Source organism: Hibiscus syriacus, unplaced genomic scaffold (assembly GCF_006381635.1).
Source record: "Hibiscus syriacus cultivar Baekdansim isolate YM2019G1 unplaced genomic scaffold, ASM638163v2 tig00000003_pilon, whole genome shotgun sequence".
In the NCBI taxonomy this organism is placed as follows: domain Eukaryota; kingdom Viridiplantae; phylum Streptophyta; class Magnoliopsida; order Malvales; family Malvaceae; genus Hibiscus; species Hibiscus syriacus.
Window position 1 is genome coordinate 1,171,820 of NW_024061753.1, and position 18,049 is coordinate 1,189,868.

Sequence of the window (18,049 nt, forward strand, 5' to 3'; positions counted from 1 at the left end):
GTTTTTCGCAAATTTTATATGACTCAAAGTAATGAGAATACCTATAGTAGAGATCTTGTCTATGACCAGGTTCATTAAAGAAAGAATACCTATAGTCATAATGGAATCAGGAATTTGAGGATGAATTGGAGGATTTGGATTTGGAGGTCGGTTTTGACTCGAACGACTCGAAGAAGACCTAGGTCGTTTAGGACTTGACATGGTTTATGAAATCGGATTTGGATAAGTAACCTGCAAATTTGAAAACATGTATGCAATATAATCAATCCCAAAACTCAAATGAGTCCTCAATAGTCAAGGTTCTCTAAACCGAATCCTAATGGGCAAAGTTTTGAAAACTATTTTGAAAATAATGTTTGAGAATCATAATACGTATAGTTTTCATGAAAACAACATAATTGAATCAAAAACATCAATTAAAGTCATGATTTTCGAAAATAATAAAACTTTTCATATTTCGAAATTTTGAATTTTTTTGAAAAATATTGTGTTTTTGATGAAATTAGTTGTAGAATCTAGTTTAGAAATAACATTTCATTAATTCCCGATAATTATTTCAACCTAGAACTAATCTAAACTAGTCCTAAGTTCAAAAATCAAATAAAATAGAGGTTTTTGAACAATACCTTGAAGATTTTGGATTGTGTGGAATGTAGTGATGTTTTGCACAATTTAATGAAGCAAACAGGATTTAGAGTTGAAATTCAAGTAATTTCTGACTTGAAATTTCTGACTTGAAATTGTTGATTTTGAAAGTAGAAGAGGTTTGGGAGCAAACGGTGGAATTTTTGTTGAGAAGGGTTTTGAGAGAATGAAGAAGAAATAGAGTTTAATACCTAAACCCGACAGGGGGTATCGATACACATTCAAAGGGGGGTATCGATACCTATTGAAGGGGTATCGATACCTATTGAAAGGGTATTAATACCTAATCAAAGGGGGTATCGATACCAGTCTTAGGGGTATCAATACTCTATGCACAAAAATGTCAAAAATATGTATTTAAACACTTAGAATGCTAAATTAATTATCTCTAGTGGAATTAGATACTCATAGAACAAAAATTAACCATGTTCAATCAATCAAATCTATCTTTAAAAGTTATTTGAACATAAATTAATTTTCTATAAGAATCATAAACTCCCCCTAACTATTAGCATAGAATGCTCTTAAAAATGTTACCTTTATAAGCATTTTTCATATTTTAATTAAAAATGCTAAAATTATTTTAAACACTAAGTGAAGATAGGTCAGTTAAACCTAATTCTCTCATAAGTGTCCAAAATCTTTCTTTGTCTAAAGGTTTTGTAAAAATATCCGCTAATTGGTGCAAAGTATCAATAATTCTAGAACTACATCTTCCTTAGCGACATGGTCTCTAATGAAGTGATGTCTAATTTCAATGTGCTTAGTTCTAGAGTGTTGGATGGGATTTTTAGTGACACAAATAGCACTAGTATTGTCACACTTGATAGGAATGGTACCTACTTCAATTCCATAGTCAAAAAGTTATTGTTTCATCCATAAAACTTGTACACAACAACTACCGGCTGAAATGTATTCCGCTTCAATGGTAGATAATGCAACACAATTTTGTTTCTTTGAAAACCAAGAAATCAACATATTTCCAAGGAATTGACAAGTACCGGAGGTTCTTTTCCTATCTAATTTGCATCATCCATAATCCGCATCACAGAAGGCATGCAAGCTAAAACTAGAGTCTCTAGGATACCGAAGTCCTAAACTAGGAGTGTTCTTAAGGTATCTAAAGATCCTCTTAATGGCTAGTAAATGTGATTCCTTAGGACATGATTGAAATCTAGCACATAAGCAAATACTAAACATAATGTCCAGTCTACTTGCAGTTAAATAAAGCAAAGAGTCAATCATTGACTTATATAATTTAACATCCACACATTTACCTCCTTCATCTATGTCAAGCTTTGTAGAAGAGCTCATTGGAGTGTCATGAGGTTTCCCGTTTTCTAGTCCAAACTTCTTGAGCATATCCTTGACGTACTTAGCTTGATTGATGAAGATGCCATCTTTTCTTTGCTTGATTTGGAGTCCCAAGAAAATGAGAGCTCCCCCATCATGCTCATCTCGAATTCACTTTGCATTAGCTTAGAAAATTCTTGGCAAATAACATCATTAGTAGAACCAAATATTATATCATCAAAATAATTTGAACTACTAATAAATCTTTACCTTTATGCTTTAAAAACAATGTAGTGTCAAACTTCCCTTTTGAAAAACCTTTTTCAATTAAAAAGTTTGACAATCTTTCATACCAAGCTCTAGGAGCTTGTTTTAAACCATAAAGTGCTTTTATCAATTTAAGAACATGATCTGGAAATTTTGAATCTTTAAAACCAGGAGGTTGTTCCACATACATTCTTTTATAAAACCATTTAAAATGCACTTTTAATATCCATTTGATATAATTTAAATTCATGAAAACATGCAAATTATAATAACATTCTAATTGCTTCCATCCTAGCTACGGGAGCGTATGTTTCATCATAGTCTATGCCCTCTTCTTGAGTATACCCTTGAGCAACAAATCTAACCTTGTTTTTCAATATATTACCACTCTCATCAAGCTTATTCCTAAATACCCATATAGTACCTACATTAGACTTATTACTAGGGCTTTCAACTAATGTTCATACTTTTCTCAAATTGATTTAACTCTTCTTGCATAGCCATAATCGAATGTTCATCTTTTAATGCTTCTTTAATATTCTTAGGCTCAATGCATGAGTAAATGCAAAATAATATATTTCTAAGAGAAGATCGAGTTGTTACCCCTTTGGATATCACCTATTATTTCACCATCCTTGACATAATTGTATTCCCTTAGGTAAGAGACTTTCATTTCTTCAATGGTTGGATTCTCGAGAGGATCTCGAGTTTCCTCATCTTTAGTTTCTTCCTTTGATGATGGTTCTTCAACGATAAGCTTTAGAATTTAAGGAATACCTAGAAAAATTCCTTATCACTTTTAGCATCAAATTTGCCAAGATTGTCTTTACCGTGTTTAAAATAAAACATTTACATCCAAAAGGATGAAAATAGCTATGTTAGACTTTTTATTTTTAAAAAGTTCATATGGAGTTTCTTCAAAATAGGTCTAATCATTACTCGATAATACATACAAACAGTATTTGTGGCTTTCGCCCAAAATATTTAGGTAAATTGTTTCACAAAGCATGGTTCTAGCCATTTCTTCTAAAGTTCTATTTTTCCTCTCAACAACTCCATTTTGTTGAGGGGTTCTAGGTGCTGAAAAATTATGGCTAATACCATTAGAATTATAAAATTCAGTAAATCCAAGATTTTAAAATTCAGTTATATGATCACTCTTAACACTAGTTATAGAGTAACATTTTTCGTTTGGATTACTTTGAAAATGTGATGAATTTTTCTAATGCTTCATCTTTAGTACTTAAGAATAGACCCAAGTATATCTATAGTCATCTACCAAAACAAATGCATATTGTTTTCCACCCAAGCTAGTAGTTTTAGATGGCCCAAAAAGATCTAAATGGATCAATTGTAATACTCTACTAGTGGATACGTCATTAATGGGTTTAAAAGAAATTCTCTTCTGTTTTCCTTTAGCGCAAGCATCACAGATTTTATCATTATCAAATTTTAGTTTAGGCAACCCTCGAACTAAATCTCCTTGAATTAACCATTGCAAAACACTCATACTAGCATGTCTTAGTCTTCTATGCCATAACCAACTATCATGCTCATCCTTAGCAACTAGGCATACATTAGTCATATCTATAGAATCTAAGTGCACCATGTAATTGTTTCCTATTCTATGACCAACAAGCATAATCCGATTTGATGCAATGTCAATGACTTTACAACCAGTAGTTTCAAACATGACATTGAATCCTTTATCACAAAATTGACTAATACTCAATAGATTATGCTTTAATCCATTCACATATAAAACATTCTTAATTTGTATGGAAGAGGTATTACCTATAGTGTCTATACCTTCAATGTGTCCTTTTGATTTATCGCCAAAAGTCACCTCTCCTCCATTTTTGGTGATGAGCTCTATGAACCGGCTTTTGTCTCCGGTCATGTGTCTTGAGCATCCACTATCAAGGTACAATGAATTTGAATTTGTTTCCCGTGCCTTATAGCAATGCTGCTTTCCCTACAAACATAGATTAATTTTTTATTTTTGGTACCCAAATTATTTTGGGTCCATACTCATTAGTCTCCAAAATTCTAGTCCCCTTAGGTATCCATTTGTGTAGGATATCCTTATCTTTAGTAGTAATGAGTTCTTTAGGAACCCATATACTTCCAACGTTTTTTTCCATTATAGGTTCTTCGGGGACCTCTATGATTGTATTTTTTAAAACTTTTTCTTACAAAGTTGGATTTTGATTTTTCTCCGGTTTCAAAATGTTTTGTTCCAACTTTATCGAAAGAAGCTTTAAGATCATCAATTTTCTTTTAATGATCACCATTGACCTTTGAAAGTAAATTATGCAAATCTGAATTTTTCTTTTCAAACTCTTCTAGTTTGATTTGCAAATCTTTGAATTTACTTTCAAGATCATTGTTGGTCTTGGATATGAGATTATTTTCATTTTTCAATTTCAAAATATCATTTTTATATTTTAAAAATAATTTCTCATAATTCGAAGCCAACCCATTATAATCCTCTAATAACTCATCATAAGATAAATCATCTAAATCAAATGAGTTAGAGGTTATCTTAGAATCTTCCCCGAATGCCATTAAGCACAAGTTTGCCACTTCTTGTTCCTCTTCATCGGAACCTTCTTCATCGCTCCATGTAGCCACGTAAGCCTTGTGCTTATTCTTTGATTGACCATTTTTCTTCAATTGTGGGCAGTCATATTTGGCATGCCCCAGTTTTTTGCATTCATAGCAAATGATCGAGTCATTCTCTTTTGGTTCATTTTTGAAGCCTTTATTTCATTTGAATTTTCTTCCTCGGTTAGGCCTCATCATTTTTCTTAACCGTTTGGCAAACAATGCCATTTCCTCGTCATCGTCATCTTCATCCGAATTACTCTCATCTTTTGTTGATTTGAGAGCAACTCCCACGTTCTTCTTCTTCCCCGTCTCCTTCTTTGGCTCGTCTATTTTCTCAAGGTCTTCTTCTACTTTAAGCATCATTTCATGCGTGAGGAGAGAGCCAATAAGTTCATCGAGGGTCAAGGATTTTAAGTTCTTAGCCTCGATGATCACCGTCTTCTTTGATTGCCAAGCTTTTAGAAGAGAATAAACTAACTTCCTTACAAGCTTGTCATTTGGAATGATTTCTCCATATGATTTGAGACTATTGACAATCGTGGAGAATCTATCCATCATAGCTTTGACATCTTCATCCGGTTTCATCCTGAAATTTTCATAGCTATGAGTTAGAAGACTAATTTTAGATTTTTTACCTCGTTTGTGCCTTCATGAGTGACTTGTAGTTTGTCCCATATCTCCTTGGCGGTTGTGCAAGATGAAACTCTCCCGTATTCATCCGGTCCAAGAGCACAAAAGATAATATGGATAGCTTTGGAATTGAGCTGGAACATTCTTGTCTCTCCTTCACTCCACAATCTTGGGTGAGTGGAGGGTTTGATGTATCATTCTTCTATAATATTCCATACTCCCATGTCACTTGCTTGAATGAAATACATCATCCTATTCTTCCAATAAGCATAATTAGCTCCATTGAAGAAAGGAGGCTTGTTGACGGGCAATGAATCAAGACCGAAGTCAGAGTTTGAAGTAGAGGCCATGATGACTTAATTATCGATGTAACTCTTCCCGAATAGAATCAAGAGGCAATTAAACCTTCAAACGAGTGAGGCTCTGAAACCAATTGTTGAGTTAATCGATCGACGGAATCGGCCAAGAGGGGGGTGAATTGGCAATTAAAAATTTGGTGGAAGCTTTTGCAGAACATTGAAAGTAATTGCACAACGATTTTACAGTGGTTCGACTTTCTCAACCAAAGTCTACGTCCACTACCTTAGCTATCCACAATAAGGATTTTCCAACAAATTCACTAATTTGTTCTTTCTTTTGAGGCCAAAGAGATAACCTTACAACTCCCTCAAGAATATACCCCAATTCTTGAGTACACTCTTTTTCAAAGAGAATATTACAAATTCACAAACTTAATGAAAAACCTCACAAGGTAAGATGTTTGCACAATTCTAGAACAAGAAAAGAACACTCAAAGATGATTACAAATGAGCACAATGTGTGTTATTGAAAGCAAAATGAACATTGAAGGAAAAATGGCTTGATTTTCACAAACTTAGTGTTTGACGCTTTCTCTCTTGTGTCTCAATGATTTCTTATTGATCAATGGCTTCAGGACTTGTTTAAATACACCTTGGGATGATTCCAACCGTTGGGAACCATTTGGATGAAGTTAGAGCCGTTGTAGTGAGAAAAACCACTTAAATTTGTCTGCTGGGAGCGGGGGGTATCGGTACCCCTTCATATCGGTACCTCCTGAGGGGGTATCGATACCATTGCATGGGGGTATTGATACCTATGGGGGGTATCGGTACCATTCGAGCATTCTGTTATTTCTCGGAACCAAAATGTTCATAGGGGTATTGGTACCCTATAGGGGGTATCGATACCATAGTAAATAAAGTTTATCTTTGGCTCGAATATGGCTCGAAATACTTTGTAAAAATTATTTCCAAAATATTGTAAGATTGAAACTTAATTTTACACTTGAATAAGGATTGAAATAGACATTTGAAATCTTGGAGTAATAATTTATGATATTCGAATTAATCGAATACATAATATAAGAATCAATAGAAACCTTAAAATTTATTAACACTTGATTTGTTATATCGAAACATCAAAATGTTTTCAACAGATTCATTTATAACCTTATAAATTTGTAAAAGAAAGTGATCTATTTAAACATGTAAAGGTGTCCACCAGCAAGGATCAGGGTAGATATATGAGCTAATCCATAAATTGCACACAAATCCTGAAGAGAGTGATTGGCTCGAAAGATCATCAATAAGGAGAATAATCTTTTTTTGGAATTACATTTCATATTCGATTTATAAAAAATTATTATCAGGTAATAATTTATTACTAATAGTGGTTTTAGATTAAAATGGTAAAATAGTGAAATTTCATTACCTCCAAATTATTAGGCTCTTAGTAATGAATTATTTTCATACATATCCTTTTTAATAATTATTCTTCGTGTTTTACTCAAAATTATAAACATAATAATAATATACAAAGAGTTTGATTTAATAAAATATGGTGTAATAATGTTGAGTAGTTAAACTTATTTTATATTTTTCAACATTTAATATATTAATTATTTATAATTTTATTATGTGAAAAATGATATTATTATAAAAAATAATTATTTAAAATAATATTTAATTTTGAGTTATTAAAAATTAGATCTTATACATTGAAAGAAATATATTTGTCCACTTGAGACAACAATATTATTTTTTCATATTATATAATATTTTATATAAATAAATATGATACTTATGAAAAATTATTTAAAAATATAAATTTGATATACTAATTATATTAATTATATGTTAAATGTATTTTCCCCCAAAAGTTAGATAATGTAACGATTAAAATATTTATATGAATTTTTATTCAGATATTTATAATTTAATATTAAAGTTTAACTCGTTGAAAAAAACATATGAAGATAATTTGGTAAAATAGACATCTAAATAATATTATATTTATTCTTTAACCAAACGCTATAATCTTACATTCATACAAACAAATCAAACAAGGTAATATAACATTATTGTTATATTCAACTAATCTTATTCCTAAAAGTAATCTTACATTTTGTGAATCAAACGCCCCTTAAATATCATAATGAGACCTGATCTTCATCTTCACAACCAAACAAGCAAAAACAGAAGAAAACTCTTGTTGGTTACAATGAGATTCATGGCCCTGAAACTCCTATAGGCAAAGACCTTCTCTTGCTTGTATTTATCAATATCTATAACCATAAACAAATTGTCATCAGAAACGTTGAGGCGACAGATCTCAAGTTATTTAAGTTTAACTCAGTTAAAATTCGATCAACACTCGAATTGAATAAACACGAAATTAACTCAAGTTTTGCACTTGATACCTGACTAAAATAATTTGCAAATAACTTGAAAAAAATAATATAGTAAGTTTTATTTTTTTTAGTTTTTAAAATTAAATTATTTACAATATTACTATTTATATAGTTTTTTTCTTATAAAAATACAATATAAATATTTCATGTACTTAAAGTTCAAGTTCGAGCTTGAATGGAGTTCGAGTTTGAACTTCAATTGAGCTAAGTATGAAAATATTTAGAGTCTAGATTTTTTTGGAACTCAAATCTTGCTTAAATTTTTGATTTCGAATCGAGGTTTCAAATCGTGTCGAGATTCAATTTTTAATTTCGATTTCGAATCGAGATTGATAATTTTAGACTCACGAGCTTTCGAGTCAAGCTAAACTTTTCGAACCAAGCTTAACAATACTCAAGTATGACCCGACTCATTTACATCCGGAAAAATGCCTTCAAATACGAACGCCCGCCACGTGCTTATCAGAAGTCCTAAACCAACTACGTCCACTTGATCGTTGTATGAACTTTTCATGAGCCTTACAGCATGTATGAGTCAGGTGTTTATGATATTTGTGTACAAAATTCCGGCGAGAATTCATCGATGATGGTTGAGAAACATAATTTGTGGATCAGGCTAGGGTGTTTGAATTTGTTCTCATCTAAAAGAAAGAGGGCCAACTCCTCGAAAAGAAAATTTTGCATTACAATTTGTTTAGTAAAACCATACGTACTAGTATACGCTCCCGTGGAAGTTTTTGAAAGAAGTATCAAATTAAACCACATTCAGTATAAGAAACGAAGCTTCTTGTGCATCCACGATGTGCAGACATCGAAACTATATTACATACATACACATAACAATGCCTCACCTCTATAGCACCCCGGAATTTGTCGAGACCGAGGTTTCGGCTTAATCGCCCTTTCCTTTTGACTCACCATGCGATGTGCATCCGTTATAGTTACAGAGCATTGTTGATCTCGTCTCACCTCTGGATACGAGGCATTCCCGCAGATTTGTCAGCTACAGACACGTACTGTCCGACTTAACCAACAAAATGCAGCTCTCTTCAGCAGTAATGGAGTGTCTGTAAGTACCATCATTCCTTCTAAGATTCCCCGCCATTATCAAACTGCAATATCAAAGAGACTCAAGTCTGGTATGTCGGATGCACATTTAGCTGTTTGTGTCGTTTTGAATAGTATAATCTGGAATCTTCATCTTACATGTAGCCAAAACCTTTTCACAGGTTTCCTGAGATAGTTCTTTCAGAAAGTCTGCTATGGCTAATCGGTGCTTCTTCTTTAGTTCATCAACCTCCATTTGCTGATTCAACAACAGAGAATCGAGCCTCTCTGTTATTGCCTTCACTCCTGATTCAGCATCCTTTAATGGCTTGCAGTTCTCTTTCGAAAAATGTTTTCTATTAGCATCATCGTCTTTCCCATGACCATCATCGTCTCCGCCATTGTGATGTGTGAACTCGTTGTCAAGTCGTCCAGATGAAGTACTACTGTTTATTTTACCTCCAATTTCACAGCTTTCATGAGATTGTTCATCCAGTTCAATCATGCTATTAGCAGACCTTACAAAATCCTCTCGAAAAGCAACATTTGAACCACCAAAACTGGTCGAAGAGTTTCCACCAGTTGCCTTGAGTGGCTCGGACCAGAATCTTCGACCAGAAGGTAATCTCTCTGATGAGAGATAGCCTGGAGATGAGGTCAGCTCATAAGCCAATGGAGATCCATCACCCTTATTTTCAGAGAGAGAGTTCCCAGAAATTGCAACTTCTCCCAAAGTATTATCAATAGGAATTTCTTTTGGAACCCAATCAGGAATATGAGACCGGATTTCCGATTCAATCATTTCGGAAATTGTTGGAACATCTTGATCTGTCAAGTCCAATTCTTCAACCATTTCTCGAGCAACGGCTGTCACTGTATCTGCTTCAATATCAAAGGGGAAGTGGATGTTGCGGATATGACCTAGTACCAGTCAGAAGCATCTCAGTTTTCAATGAGAAAAACGAATGCGAATGCAAAATAATGAAATATTTCCTTACCTGTAGAATCCGATATCCGTAGTTTCAGAAATATCGTGTTAACGTCATTCCTCTGACCTTGTACTTTGACATCCACGCCTGTCTCAGATTGAAGATCCTTGGTATTTACCCTTAAATTAGTCTGATCAGAAGTACTATCTGCATTTATCATGTAAAATTGAGGCTAAAAAATACTCAAAGCCTTCAAGCTCCCAAAAAATGCTCTAGAATTCTACCTGAAGATTGGACATTAGCTTGTAAAGAACGACCTACATTGTCATTTTCCTCGTCAGGTTGGAGAAATGGATCCCTTAAAAGCTCCTTTGCAGACAAACGATCCGAGGCATTAGCAAGACATTTTTCAATAAATAACTTCATTCTAGGATCCGTCACTTTCGCCAACGATGCTGGCTTTATTCCCTGCCCAAGGAAGGAACAAAGCACGAAGCAAGATGGATAAAGGGTTTATATTTGATATTCTATACACTGATGGTGGGTAATATGCCGTACCGATGTCACTTTCTTGAATATTTGAGCTGCATTAGCACATTCAACATATGGGTACTCCAAAGTTACTAACTCAAGCAAACACATTCCGAAAGCATAAATATCTACAAGCTCATTGTATTCCTCCTCGTAGAGTTCCGGTGCCATAAACTCGGGTGTACCTACATGACACCAACACTTGCTTTATCATTTGCAATATATATCAGCAATAGTTCTGAATCTTGTAGTATTAACAGTAATGAAGGACATTATGATCCCCACCGATAACGCTATGTGCCGAATGGGCCTTGTAAAGAATAGCAGCCAACCCTAGATCTCCGATCTTCACCTCACCTTGGTTACCATTGACAAAGATGTTATCACATTTCAGATCCCTGTGAATCACTGGGGGATCGTGACTGTGAAGATAGACAAGACCCTCCAAGATCTGCCTAGACCATTTCTTCAATGCCCTCAAATCGACATGCTTATGCTTCTTTCGATACCTACACAATCAAACACAAACTTTTCCATAAAACTGAAACAATATGGGGAGCTCCAAACACAAGAAAACACGCTGTCCGAAAAAATCGAGAAAGACTTACTGCCGCAATGTTCCTGAAGTGAAAATCTCGGTGATGAAGTTGATATGTTCATTTTTGGTATCGACCCAGGAATTGTAAAATTTCATTATGTTCTTATGCTTCAACGTTTTAAGCAAATGAACTTCCGAATAAAGATGTTCGAAATCTTCCGAATGCCGCAATAGATCTGAGACCTTAACCTGATTCCATGCTACTTCTATACCTTCAAGTTCATCAAATGACTTGTACCTAAGTTCCCACAACTTAATCAAGGTTTCAACAAAAGCTTAAACTCACAAATTAAGACTCAAAATGCATTCCTATCCTATGCAACATCCATATATTTTCAAGTTCATTAAATCCTGGAAAACAAGGATTCAACAGTAGCTTAAACTCGAAATTAAGCCTCAAAATGCAGTCAAAAACCCTAAACCTATAAACTATGAAAGAAAAAACAGGGAAATCAAAGGATACACTTTCTTGAAAGCTCCTCTTCCTAAGACCTTCTTGTACTGCAAGAAATCAATTCAGAAGACAAAGAAAAAAAGCAACCCATTAAAGGTAACATCAATTAAAGCTAACCCAAATGCCAAACAACATCAAATATAGTTCAAAGTGAGAGAAAACCAACCCGGCCGTATCGACCTGTGGGATCAACCTCGACGAATTCAGCATCCGAATCATCTTGTTCTTGGTCGGGCGTTGTCTTTGGCGGCATTCTAGAGTTTTTTAAAACACACGCAGTGGCAACAGAATTAAGAAAATTCAAAGTTTTTTTTTAATTTTTTTAAAAAGAAATTTTCGATTTCTATCTCTGTTTATTGGATAATGAGAAGAAGGAAAAACCAAAGTCGTGGTTCGAAAGAAAAGGTGATGAGATAGAGATTGGAAAGGAAAGGAAGCTGTTCCGTCAAGGAGAAGATGAGGCCATTAGGAAACAATCTGTCGCTAATTAACTCCAACAAATAGAGATTAACACGTAAAATATAATTTTCCCATCTCTAGACCATAAACATTAGAATATAAAGCGATTAAAATTGAAAAATGACCAATTTAGGGGGCCATGTCCCCTACTAGCCCCTAAATATGCTTCTTTTTTTTTTAATTTTATGCTTTTCAAGTTTTAAAATTTCAATTTTGAACATAAAATTATGTTAATAAATTTAAAATTTTATAGCATATGTATGTTGTAGATTGTATTACGACTCTATGCTAATTATTTTAAGCCTCTTTAATTTAGTCATATTATACTTTAAATTAAAACTGAAATTTTAAAACCTAAAACATATAGAGATTTAAATCGACTAAATTTGAGTATAGGGATTAAATTTAAAATTGTATATAGTACATGGACTAAAAACAGAATTTAACGGAGCGAAATATAAAAATATCGAACAAAAAAAATCCTCTGGATATATTTCAAATTTATATTTGTAAGTCAAAAGTCAACTTTTAAAGAGATTTTGCCACCTCCTGGCGGGGCCAGTCCTTGAACTTAATAATATTTAGTTTAAAATTAGATATTAAAATTATATAAAAATAAATGTATTTTAATGTTTTAATATACATCTATATATATTTATTGAAATTAATCTAATACCATAATAGACGATATATTCCTATGAACATATATATATTCATTTCATAATTATATTATGACTTATTTTTTTAAAGTAATATCAATGGTTACATTTGCAAGATTTTATATTGAAAGTATAGATTTTTAAAATATTGTAAATTTGAAAGATACAAAATTATATACATAAAATTGGATAAAAAATAAAACATTTAAACTACATAAGAATTTAAATTTTTTAAAAATATGATAACACAAACGTTATTTTGTCCACCATGCTAATAGTATTAAGGGTAAATTATTTATTTAGTTACATATTATTCGATTTTGATCATTTAATTATTTTTTTTCAAAAATATACCTAACATTACATTTTGATCACACACTAAAAAATAATAATGATACTAACGAGATATTATTTTATTATTTTTCAACGCTCCCGTAACATTATTTTATGTAACATATCAAAATTATCAATAATTTTTAACAACACGTGATCAAAATAGAACCAAAACTATAAAGTTATGCATAATTTTAAAAAAAAATAATAGTTGAGTGACTAAATTAGTAGTTTACCCTAGTATTAAATTATCATAACAAATAGCACTAAATCCTTAAAAGATTATAATTGTCAAATTGAACTTGCTATAAGAGTTGCCAATGGTTCAAGTAATTACTTGGGAATGAAATAAGTATATTCGATATATGATGTGCTAAGAAATAATACATATTTTTTAATTTATAATCACAATAAATCTTAATTGTAATACACGAACGAACATATTGAAAAAAAAACTACACATTTAATACCTAACTATTAATTTTAAGCTATTTTAGTATCTAATTTTTCAACTTTTTCAAAATTATACCTAACATTTAATTTTTATTTCATTGTAATATCCCGCTGCTAAATACTTAATACATTTAATACATAAACTATCAATTTTGGTTCATCTTAACACATGAACTTTCAATTCTTTTTTCAAAACTTAACATTATGTTTTTAACGTGGTATTAAAATGAAATAAAAACTAAATTATAGATATAATTTTGAAAAAAATTAAAAGTTTAAGTACTAAACCGTACCTTACCCTGTTGATAATGAGAATATATCCGAATCTCTTGACCTAAACTAGAATGAATCTGAACATACGTTTTCGGGAGTGGCAATAGTCCACAAATAGGGAACAAAAGCTAGTGGGAAAAACAAACAGAAAAATGGTTGGAATAGTTGTCTAAGGCTAATGGGGTTGCAATCATCATAAATGGCTAAGCTTCCACCTAATCAACCAACCAACCAACAACAAAGAAGTATTTGTAACATATGCTGGAAATGATTCATCCATCATAAGGTTATATGGGGATGGATGCATGCCCAAAAGGCACATGGGCATAACATGTAATGTCTTCTTCAAAACAGATTCACATGATATCAAGATGCATTCATGCATGCCCTCCATAGAATAAGCTTTTTATCAAGTGAAACAACACTCTCACAATAGAAATCAAGAGAGGAAATTCTCATCCGAAAAACAACTCGAAACACCGTCTTTGTCACAACGAAACCGCATTCGATTTCTTATTTAAAGATCATCTAAGAGCATTCATCTTTTTCCTGAGATAGTAAAGCTTAGCCCTTCTCACTTTCTTCTTGTCCAGCACCTTTATCTCCTTTATATTTGGGGAATACCTGTCATCCATCGTCGTCCGATCTTGTTTATGCTATGAGTATAAGCAAATCAAATAGATAATCACAAGTTATGTTGTTCGGATGCTTTGATTTTTCTTGGAGAAACTATATCCAACGAATTTATGTCCGGTACATACCGTTAGTCGATACTCACACTTGAGTCTATATGACATAGATTAGAAGAACTAGAAAATGCTTTCAGACTTCTTTCCATAGAAGATCACATGTGAATCATTTCAAATGGAAAGAAAGTGAAATGTATTAGGATTTAGGATCTTATGATAAATCACATAAATCACCTAGAAATCTCGGGGATCAACGAGATTAAAGGGATAGAGGGCATTTTATTGGGAATAAACCAGAAAAGAGTCTCATAACCGAACCCATATCTCTGAATCGGAGGATGTAAGGATGAAGTTAAAATATTGATAAGGGGTGCTGGTTTCTAGTTTAGATCAACAAAAAATCCCGATACCAGAACTGGCTTTTCCGAAAAGGCTATTGCGAATGTTTGATCAGAGACAAGCGTGCTTAAAACAACTATGAGAATGCAACTTGAGCAAATTGGAAGTCAGCAAAAACAACAAGAAAACTTCATTCTTATCGCTTCACAATACACCTTTAACAGAGGAGACGCTCTTGGAAACACAACGAAGCTGGCACTTTTACAGTGAGCTATACATTCTTCTATCGTAGCTGTAATAACATATATACTAAACTATTAGTCCAAGGAAATGTTAAGTCTTGGAGAAACCTTTGTTTCGGAGCAAAACTAATCCGCACGAGACATATTCTAGTAATAATTTATGTTCAGTACATAACCATAGTTCTTTATTGAACCTTATAACACCAGTGAAACAACTTCTTGGTAATCTGGTAAAACAGTAGCATGCTTTCTTTCCATGTCGATAAATTGAATCTTAAACAACATACTTTTTGAGGGAAGAGTATAAGCGTACTTACAATGGGAAGAGAGATTCAACCCCAACTCCGGCTACCATTCTCCGTATCCGGAATGTAGTATTCAAGCCGGCATTACGTCTTGCGATAACAATGCCTTTTATTGTTGAAAGGCGCCGCTTGTTTTCAGGTACTTCCTGCTCTCACCAACAGCACACCCGTTACCTTAAGCCGCTCAAAAATATGTTCACAATCATGTGTATTAATAACACCTCAAATGTCGTAACGTGTCATACCACTTTGAGTTGCACAATGTAGCCAGGTTTTATCTCAGGTATCTCTCTTTGCCCCTTCACTTCCTCCACTGCTTCCTTGTCCACGATCTGCAAACACGGAATTCACACAATTCAAAACTGGAAAGAATTAACTCAGTCAACTCGTATATACATCATCACAGCAACCAGCAGGTCTAAGATTCAAATAAAACCCGGGAAAAAAAACAACATTACAAAAGGAACAAGAAGCCTTCCTGCATTATGTGCTTGGCAGTTTTATCAAGTCTCTTAAATTTAATTCGAGTCGGCACATCGGCAACAGGCTCGGGAGAATCCATAATAGGCAAAGCAGCTGTTGTCATAAATCTGCTTGAAGATGAAGTCATAATTGCAGCCAAAGGAGACAAAACTGGAACCGAACAAACGCCATTTGCTTGGGATCCAAATGTTGTCTGCTAAAACAAATTCCAAGCTTTAAAAGACAAGCTTACCTCAAAATTAGACTTATAAAAACCGAGAAATAACGTGAATTGGAAAATTTCAACCTATTAACATTCTAAAATGCATATTGTACTATAAAAAAAGTAGGAAAAACGACATTTTGAAGCAAGAAAATTAATTAAGCAACAAAACCCAGAAAAATTAAAGCAACGAAAAAAGAACTCATACTCCTAGAAACTGCAGGAGATTATTCTTGGAAGATTTGATTGAATTGTTGGTTACTTGGACTACATTGATGCTACTTTGAGAAGGCAGATAAGCTATTGCTGAGGATTTGAAATGAGCATTGTTCCATCTGGAGAAACCTTTTCGTTGACCCAAACGGATACTCCCACCAATGAACAACTGCATTCTAGCTCCTCACCCCCGTTTGGTTGCTGAGAAAAAGCGAGAAAGTGATGGGAAAAAGAAAACGAAATTCCGGCAAACGAACAAGGCCGCTGCTCAAAACCCTACTAGAACGAACAGGGTTTAGTAATCAGACTGGGTTATGACAAATATACCCCCATTTTGGTACAGGATTTGCTGGATTGGACCTGTTGTTTGTCAAAGTACTTTCACTATAATGCAATACCCAGCCCAGCCCAGCCCATTGTATTTTTTAACCCAAAATAAAAAGGGTAGACTACATAAATGACTACTGAACTTTTAGGATGCTTTCTTTTCGGTCATTAAACTTTTAACAAGTACAATACAATCACTGTACTTTTATATTCACTTTTATTATAGTCACTATTGTTCGATTGCGGTAAAAAAAAATGGTATGCACATTATCTTTTTCGTCTCTTATCTTTTTCTTATATGGTTGAATTTTTTTAATGCTTGATTTCAAGTTTATTATTCATCACCTCACCATCTTTCCCGCCTTAACCGGTAATGAGTTTCGTGAATTAATCTCTAATATAACTTAGTTTTGCACACACAAAGTTTTGATAATATAAAAATGAACTTTAGAAACATTAAAATCACAATCACCATTAAAAGACTCAAACCACATTTTAGCACACATTATAACGCTCATAAAAAATTCTACTTTTGTGAGGCTGAAAAAGTATGTTTGAGAGCCGAATTGGAAAATAATAATAATAATGTATAAACTATATATAAAAAGGCATACAACATGTGTCAAAGGATGTTAGTATAAGCACATGTCAAGTTGAGTAGTAGCAATTAGGGGTTTACATTTTCCATATATCGAATATTATTTCATCTAAAATTTTCGGATATTAAAAAATTCAGCTTACTAAAATTGTGAGCGGTATCTGATCCAAAAAAATTAGATATCTATTTTTTTGGATTAGATATTCATATATCTTGATTCAAATATAAAATATAATTTGACAAAAAATAAATTTAAATTATATATTTTGTTCCTTTATGCAACGTCGTATACATCTCTACTATATATTTAATTATTCACATATAATAAATAATTAAATATCTTAATTTTTTAAGGCTACAACCTTGACAAATTGGGTCAATAGTCCAAGCAAAAAAAAGCATAATAGGCTAAACTTAAAATTATTTTGGGATCTATGACAAATGTTATAGTACGGGGCAAACTCGTCATGTTGTCGAAAATTTATTTTAATGAAAACATATATACGGGCCTCATGTGATCTAATATTTTAATATATATTTTAAAACTATCATGCTCACTTGACGAGGTCTATTAAAATAATTTTTTAGTTTAAATATTATTTTTCTATTATATAATTATTATTTAAAAAAAAATCATGGAACTCATTGTGTGGACAATGAATTCCATTTGATTTAAAAATCCACTAGCCGTTGGGCAACGAGCAAGTTTTTAAAATTCAATCAGAACTCATCATGTAACACCCTTAACCCATATAAA

At 32.9% G+C, this 18,049-nt stretch overlaps 2 protein-coding genes across 4 annotated transcripts; both read right to left on the reverse strand.

The window, feature by feature from the left end:
• On the reverse strand, positions 1-16,629 carry LOC120113907 (50S ribosomal protein L19, chloroplastic-like). 2 transcript variants are annotated; one of them, XM_039135043.1, is made up of 7 exons: positions 16,360-16,629; positions 15,945-16,145; positions 15,712-15,798; positions 15,479-15,612; positions 14,404-14,515; positions 4,868-4,876; positions 1-28 (listed from the first exon to the last, which is right to left on the reverse strand). In XM_039135043.1, the coding sequence occupies exons 1-5, from the start codon at positions 16,540-16,542 to the stop codon at positions 14,416-14,418; spliced, it is 705 nt and encodes a 234-aa protein (XP_038990974.1). In that variant the 5' UTR covers positions 16,543-16,629; the 3' UTR covers positions 1-28; positions 4,868-4,876; positions 14,404-14,415. The 2 variants fall into 2 exon arrangements, with proteins under 2 accessions (XP_038990974.1, XP_038990933.1); XM_039135002.1 differs by lacking the exon at positions 4,868-4,876 and adding an exon at positions 3,223-3,228 and having other exon boundaries at positions 14,401-14,515.
• On the reverse strand, positions 8,877-12,063 carry LOC120113788 (probable serine/threonine-protein kinase WNK3). 2 transcript variants are annotated; one of them, XM_039134870.1, is made up of 8 exons: positions 11,881-11,990; positions 11,724-11,761; positions 11,271-11,498; positions 10,948-11,171; positions 10,690-10,847; positions 10,416-10,599; positions 10,201-10,338; positions 8,877-10,123 (listed from the first exon to the last, which is right to left on the reverse strand). In XM_039134870.1, the coding sequence occupies exons 1-8, from the start codon at positions 11,965-11,967 to the stop codon at positions 9,312-9,314; spliced, it is 1,869 nt and encodes a 622-aa protein (XP_038990801.1). In that variant the 5' UTR covers positions 11,968-11,990; the 3' UTR covers positions 8,877-9,311. The 2 variants fall into 2 exon arrangements, 1 of the variants encoding a protein (XP_038990801.1); XR_005515346.1 differs by having other exon boundaries at positions 9,984-10,123; positions 10,453-10,599; positions 11,881-12,063.
• Positions 16,630-18,049: the final 1,420 nt, after the last annotated feature.

Coding starts and splice junctions, on each gene's coding strand:
- LOC120113788 (XM_039134870.1), bottom strand. CDS start 11,967: ATGCCGCCAAAGACAACGCCCGACCAAGAACAAGATGATTCGGATGCT. Junction 11,499..11,723: donor AGAGGAGCTTTCAAGAAAGT/GTATCCTTTGAT, acceptor GTGGGAACTTAG/GTACAAGTCATTTGATGAAC. Junction 10,848..10,947: donor TTCGGCACATAGCGTTATCG/GTGGGGATCATA, acceptor GGTGTCATGTAG/GTACACCCGAGTTTATGGCA.
- LOC120113907 (XM_039135043.1), bottom strand. CDS start 16,542: ATGCAGTTGTTCATTGGTGGGAGTATCCGTTTGGGTCAACGAAAAGGT. Junction 16,146..16,359: donor ATCTCCTGCAGTTTCTAGGA/GTATGAGTTCTT, acceptor AATTTGTTTTAG/CAGACAACATTTGGATCCCA. Junction 14,516..15,478: donor GTTGAATCTCTCTTCCCATT/GTAAGTACGCTT, acceptor GATGGATGACAG/GTATTCCCCAAATATAAAGG.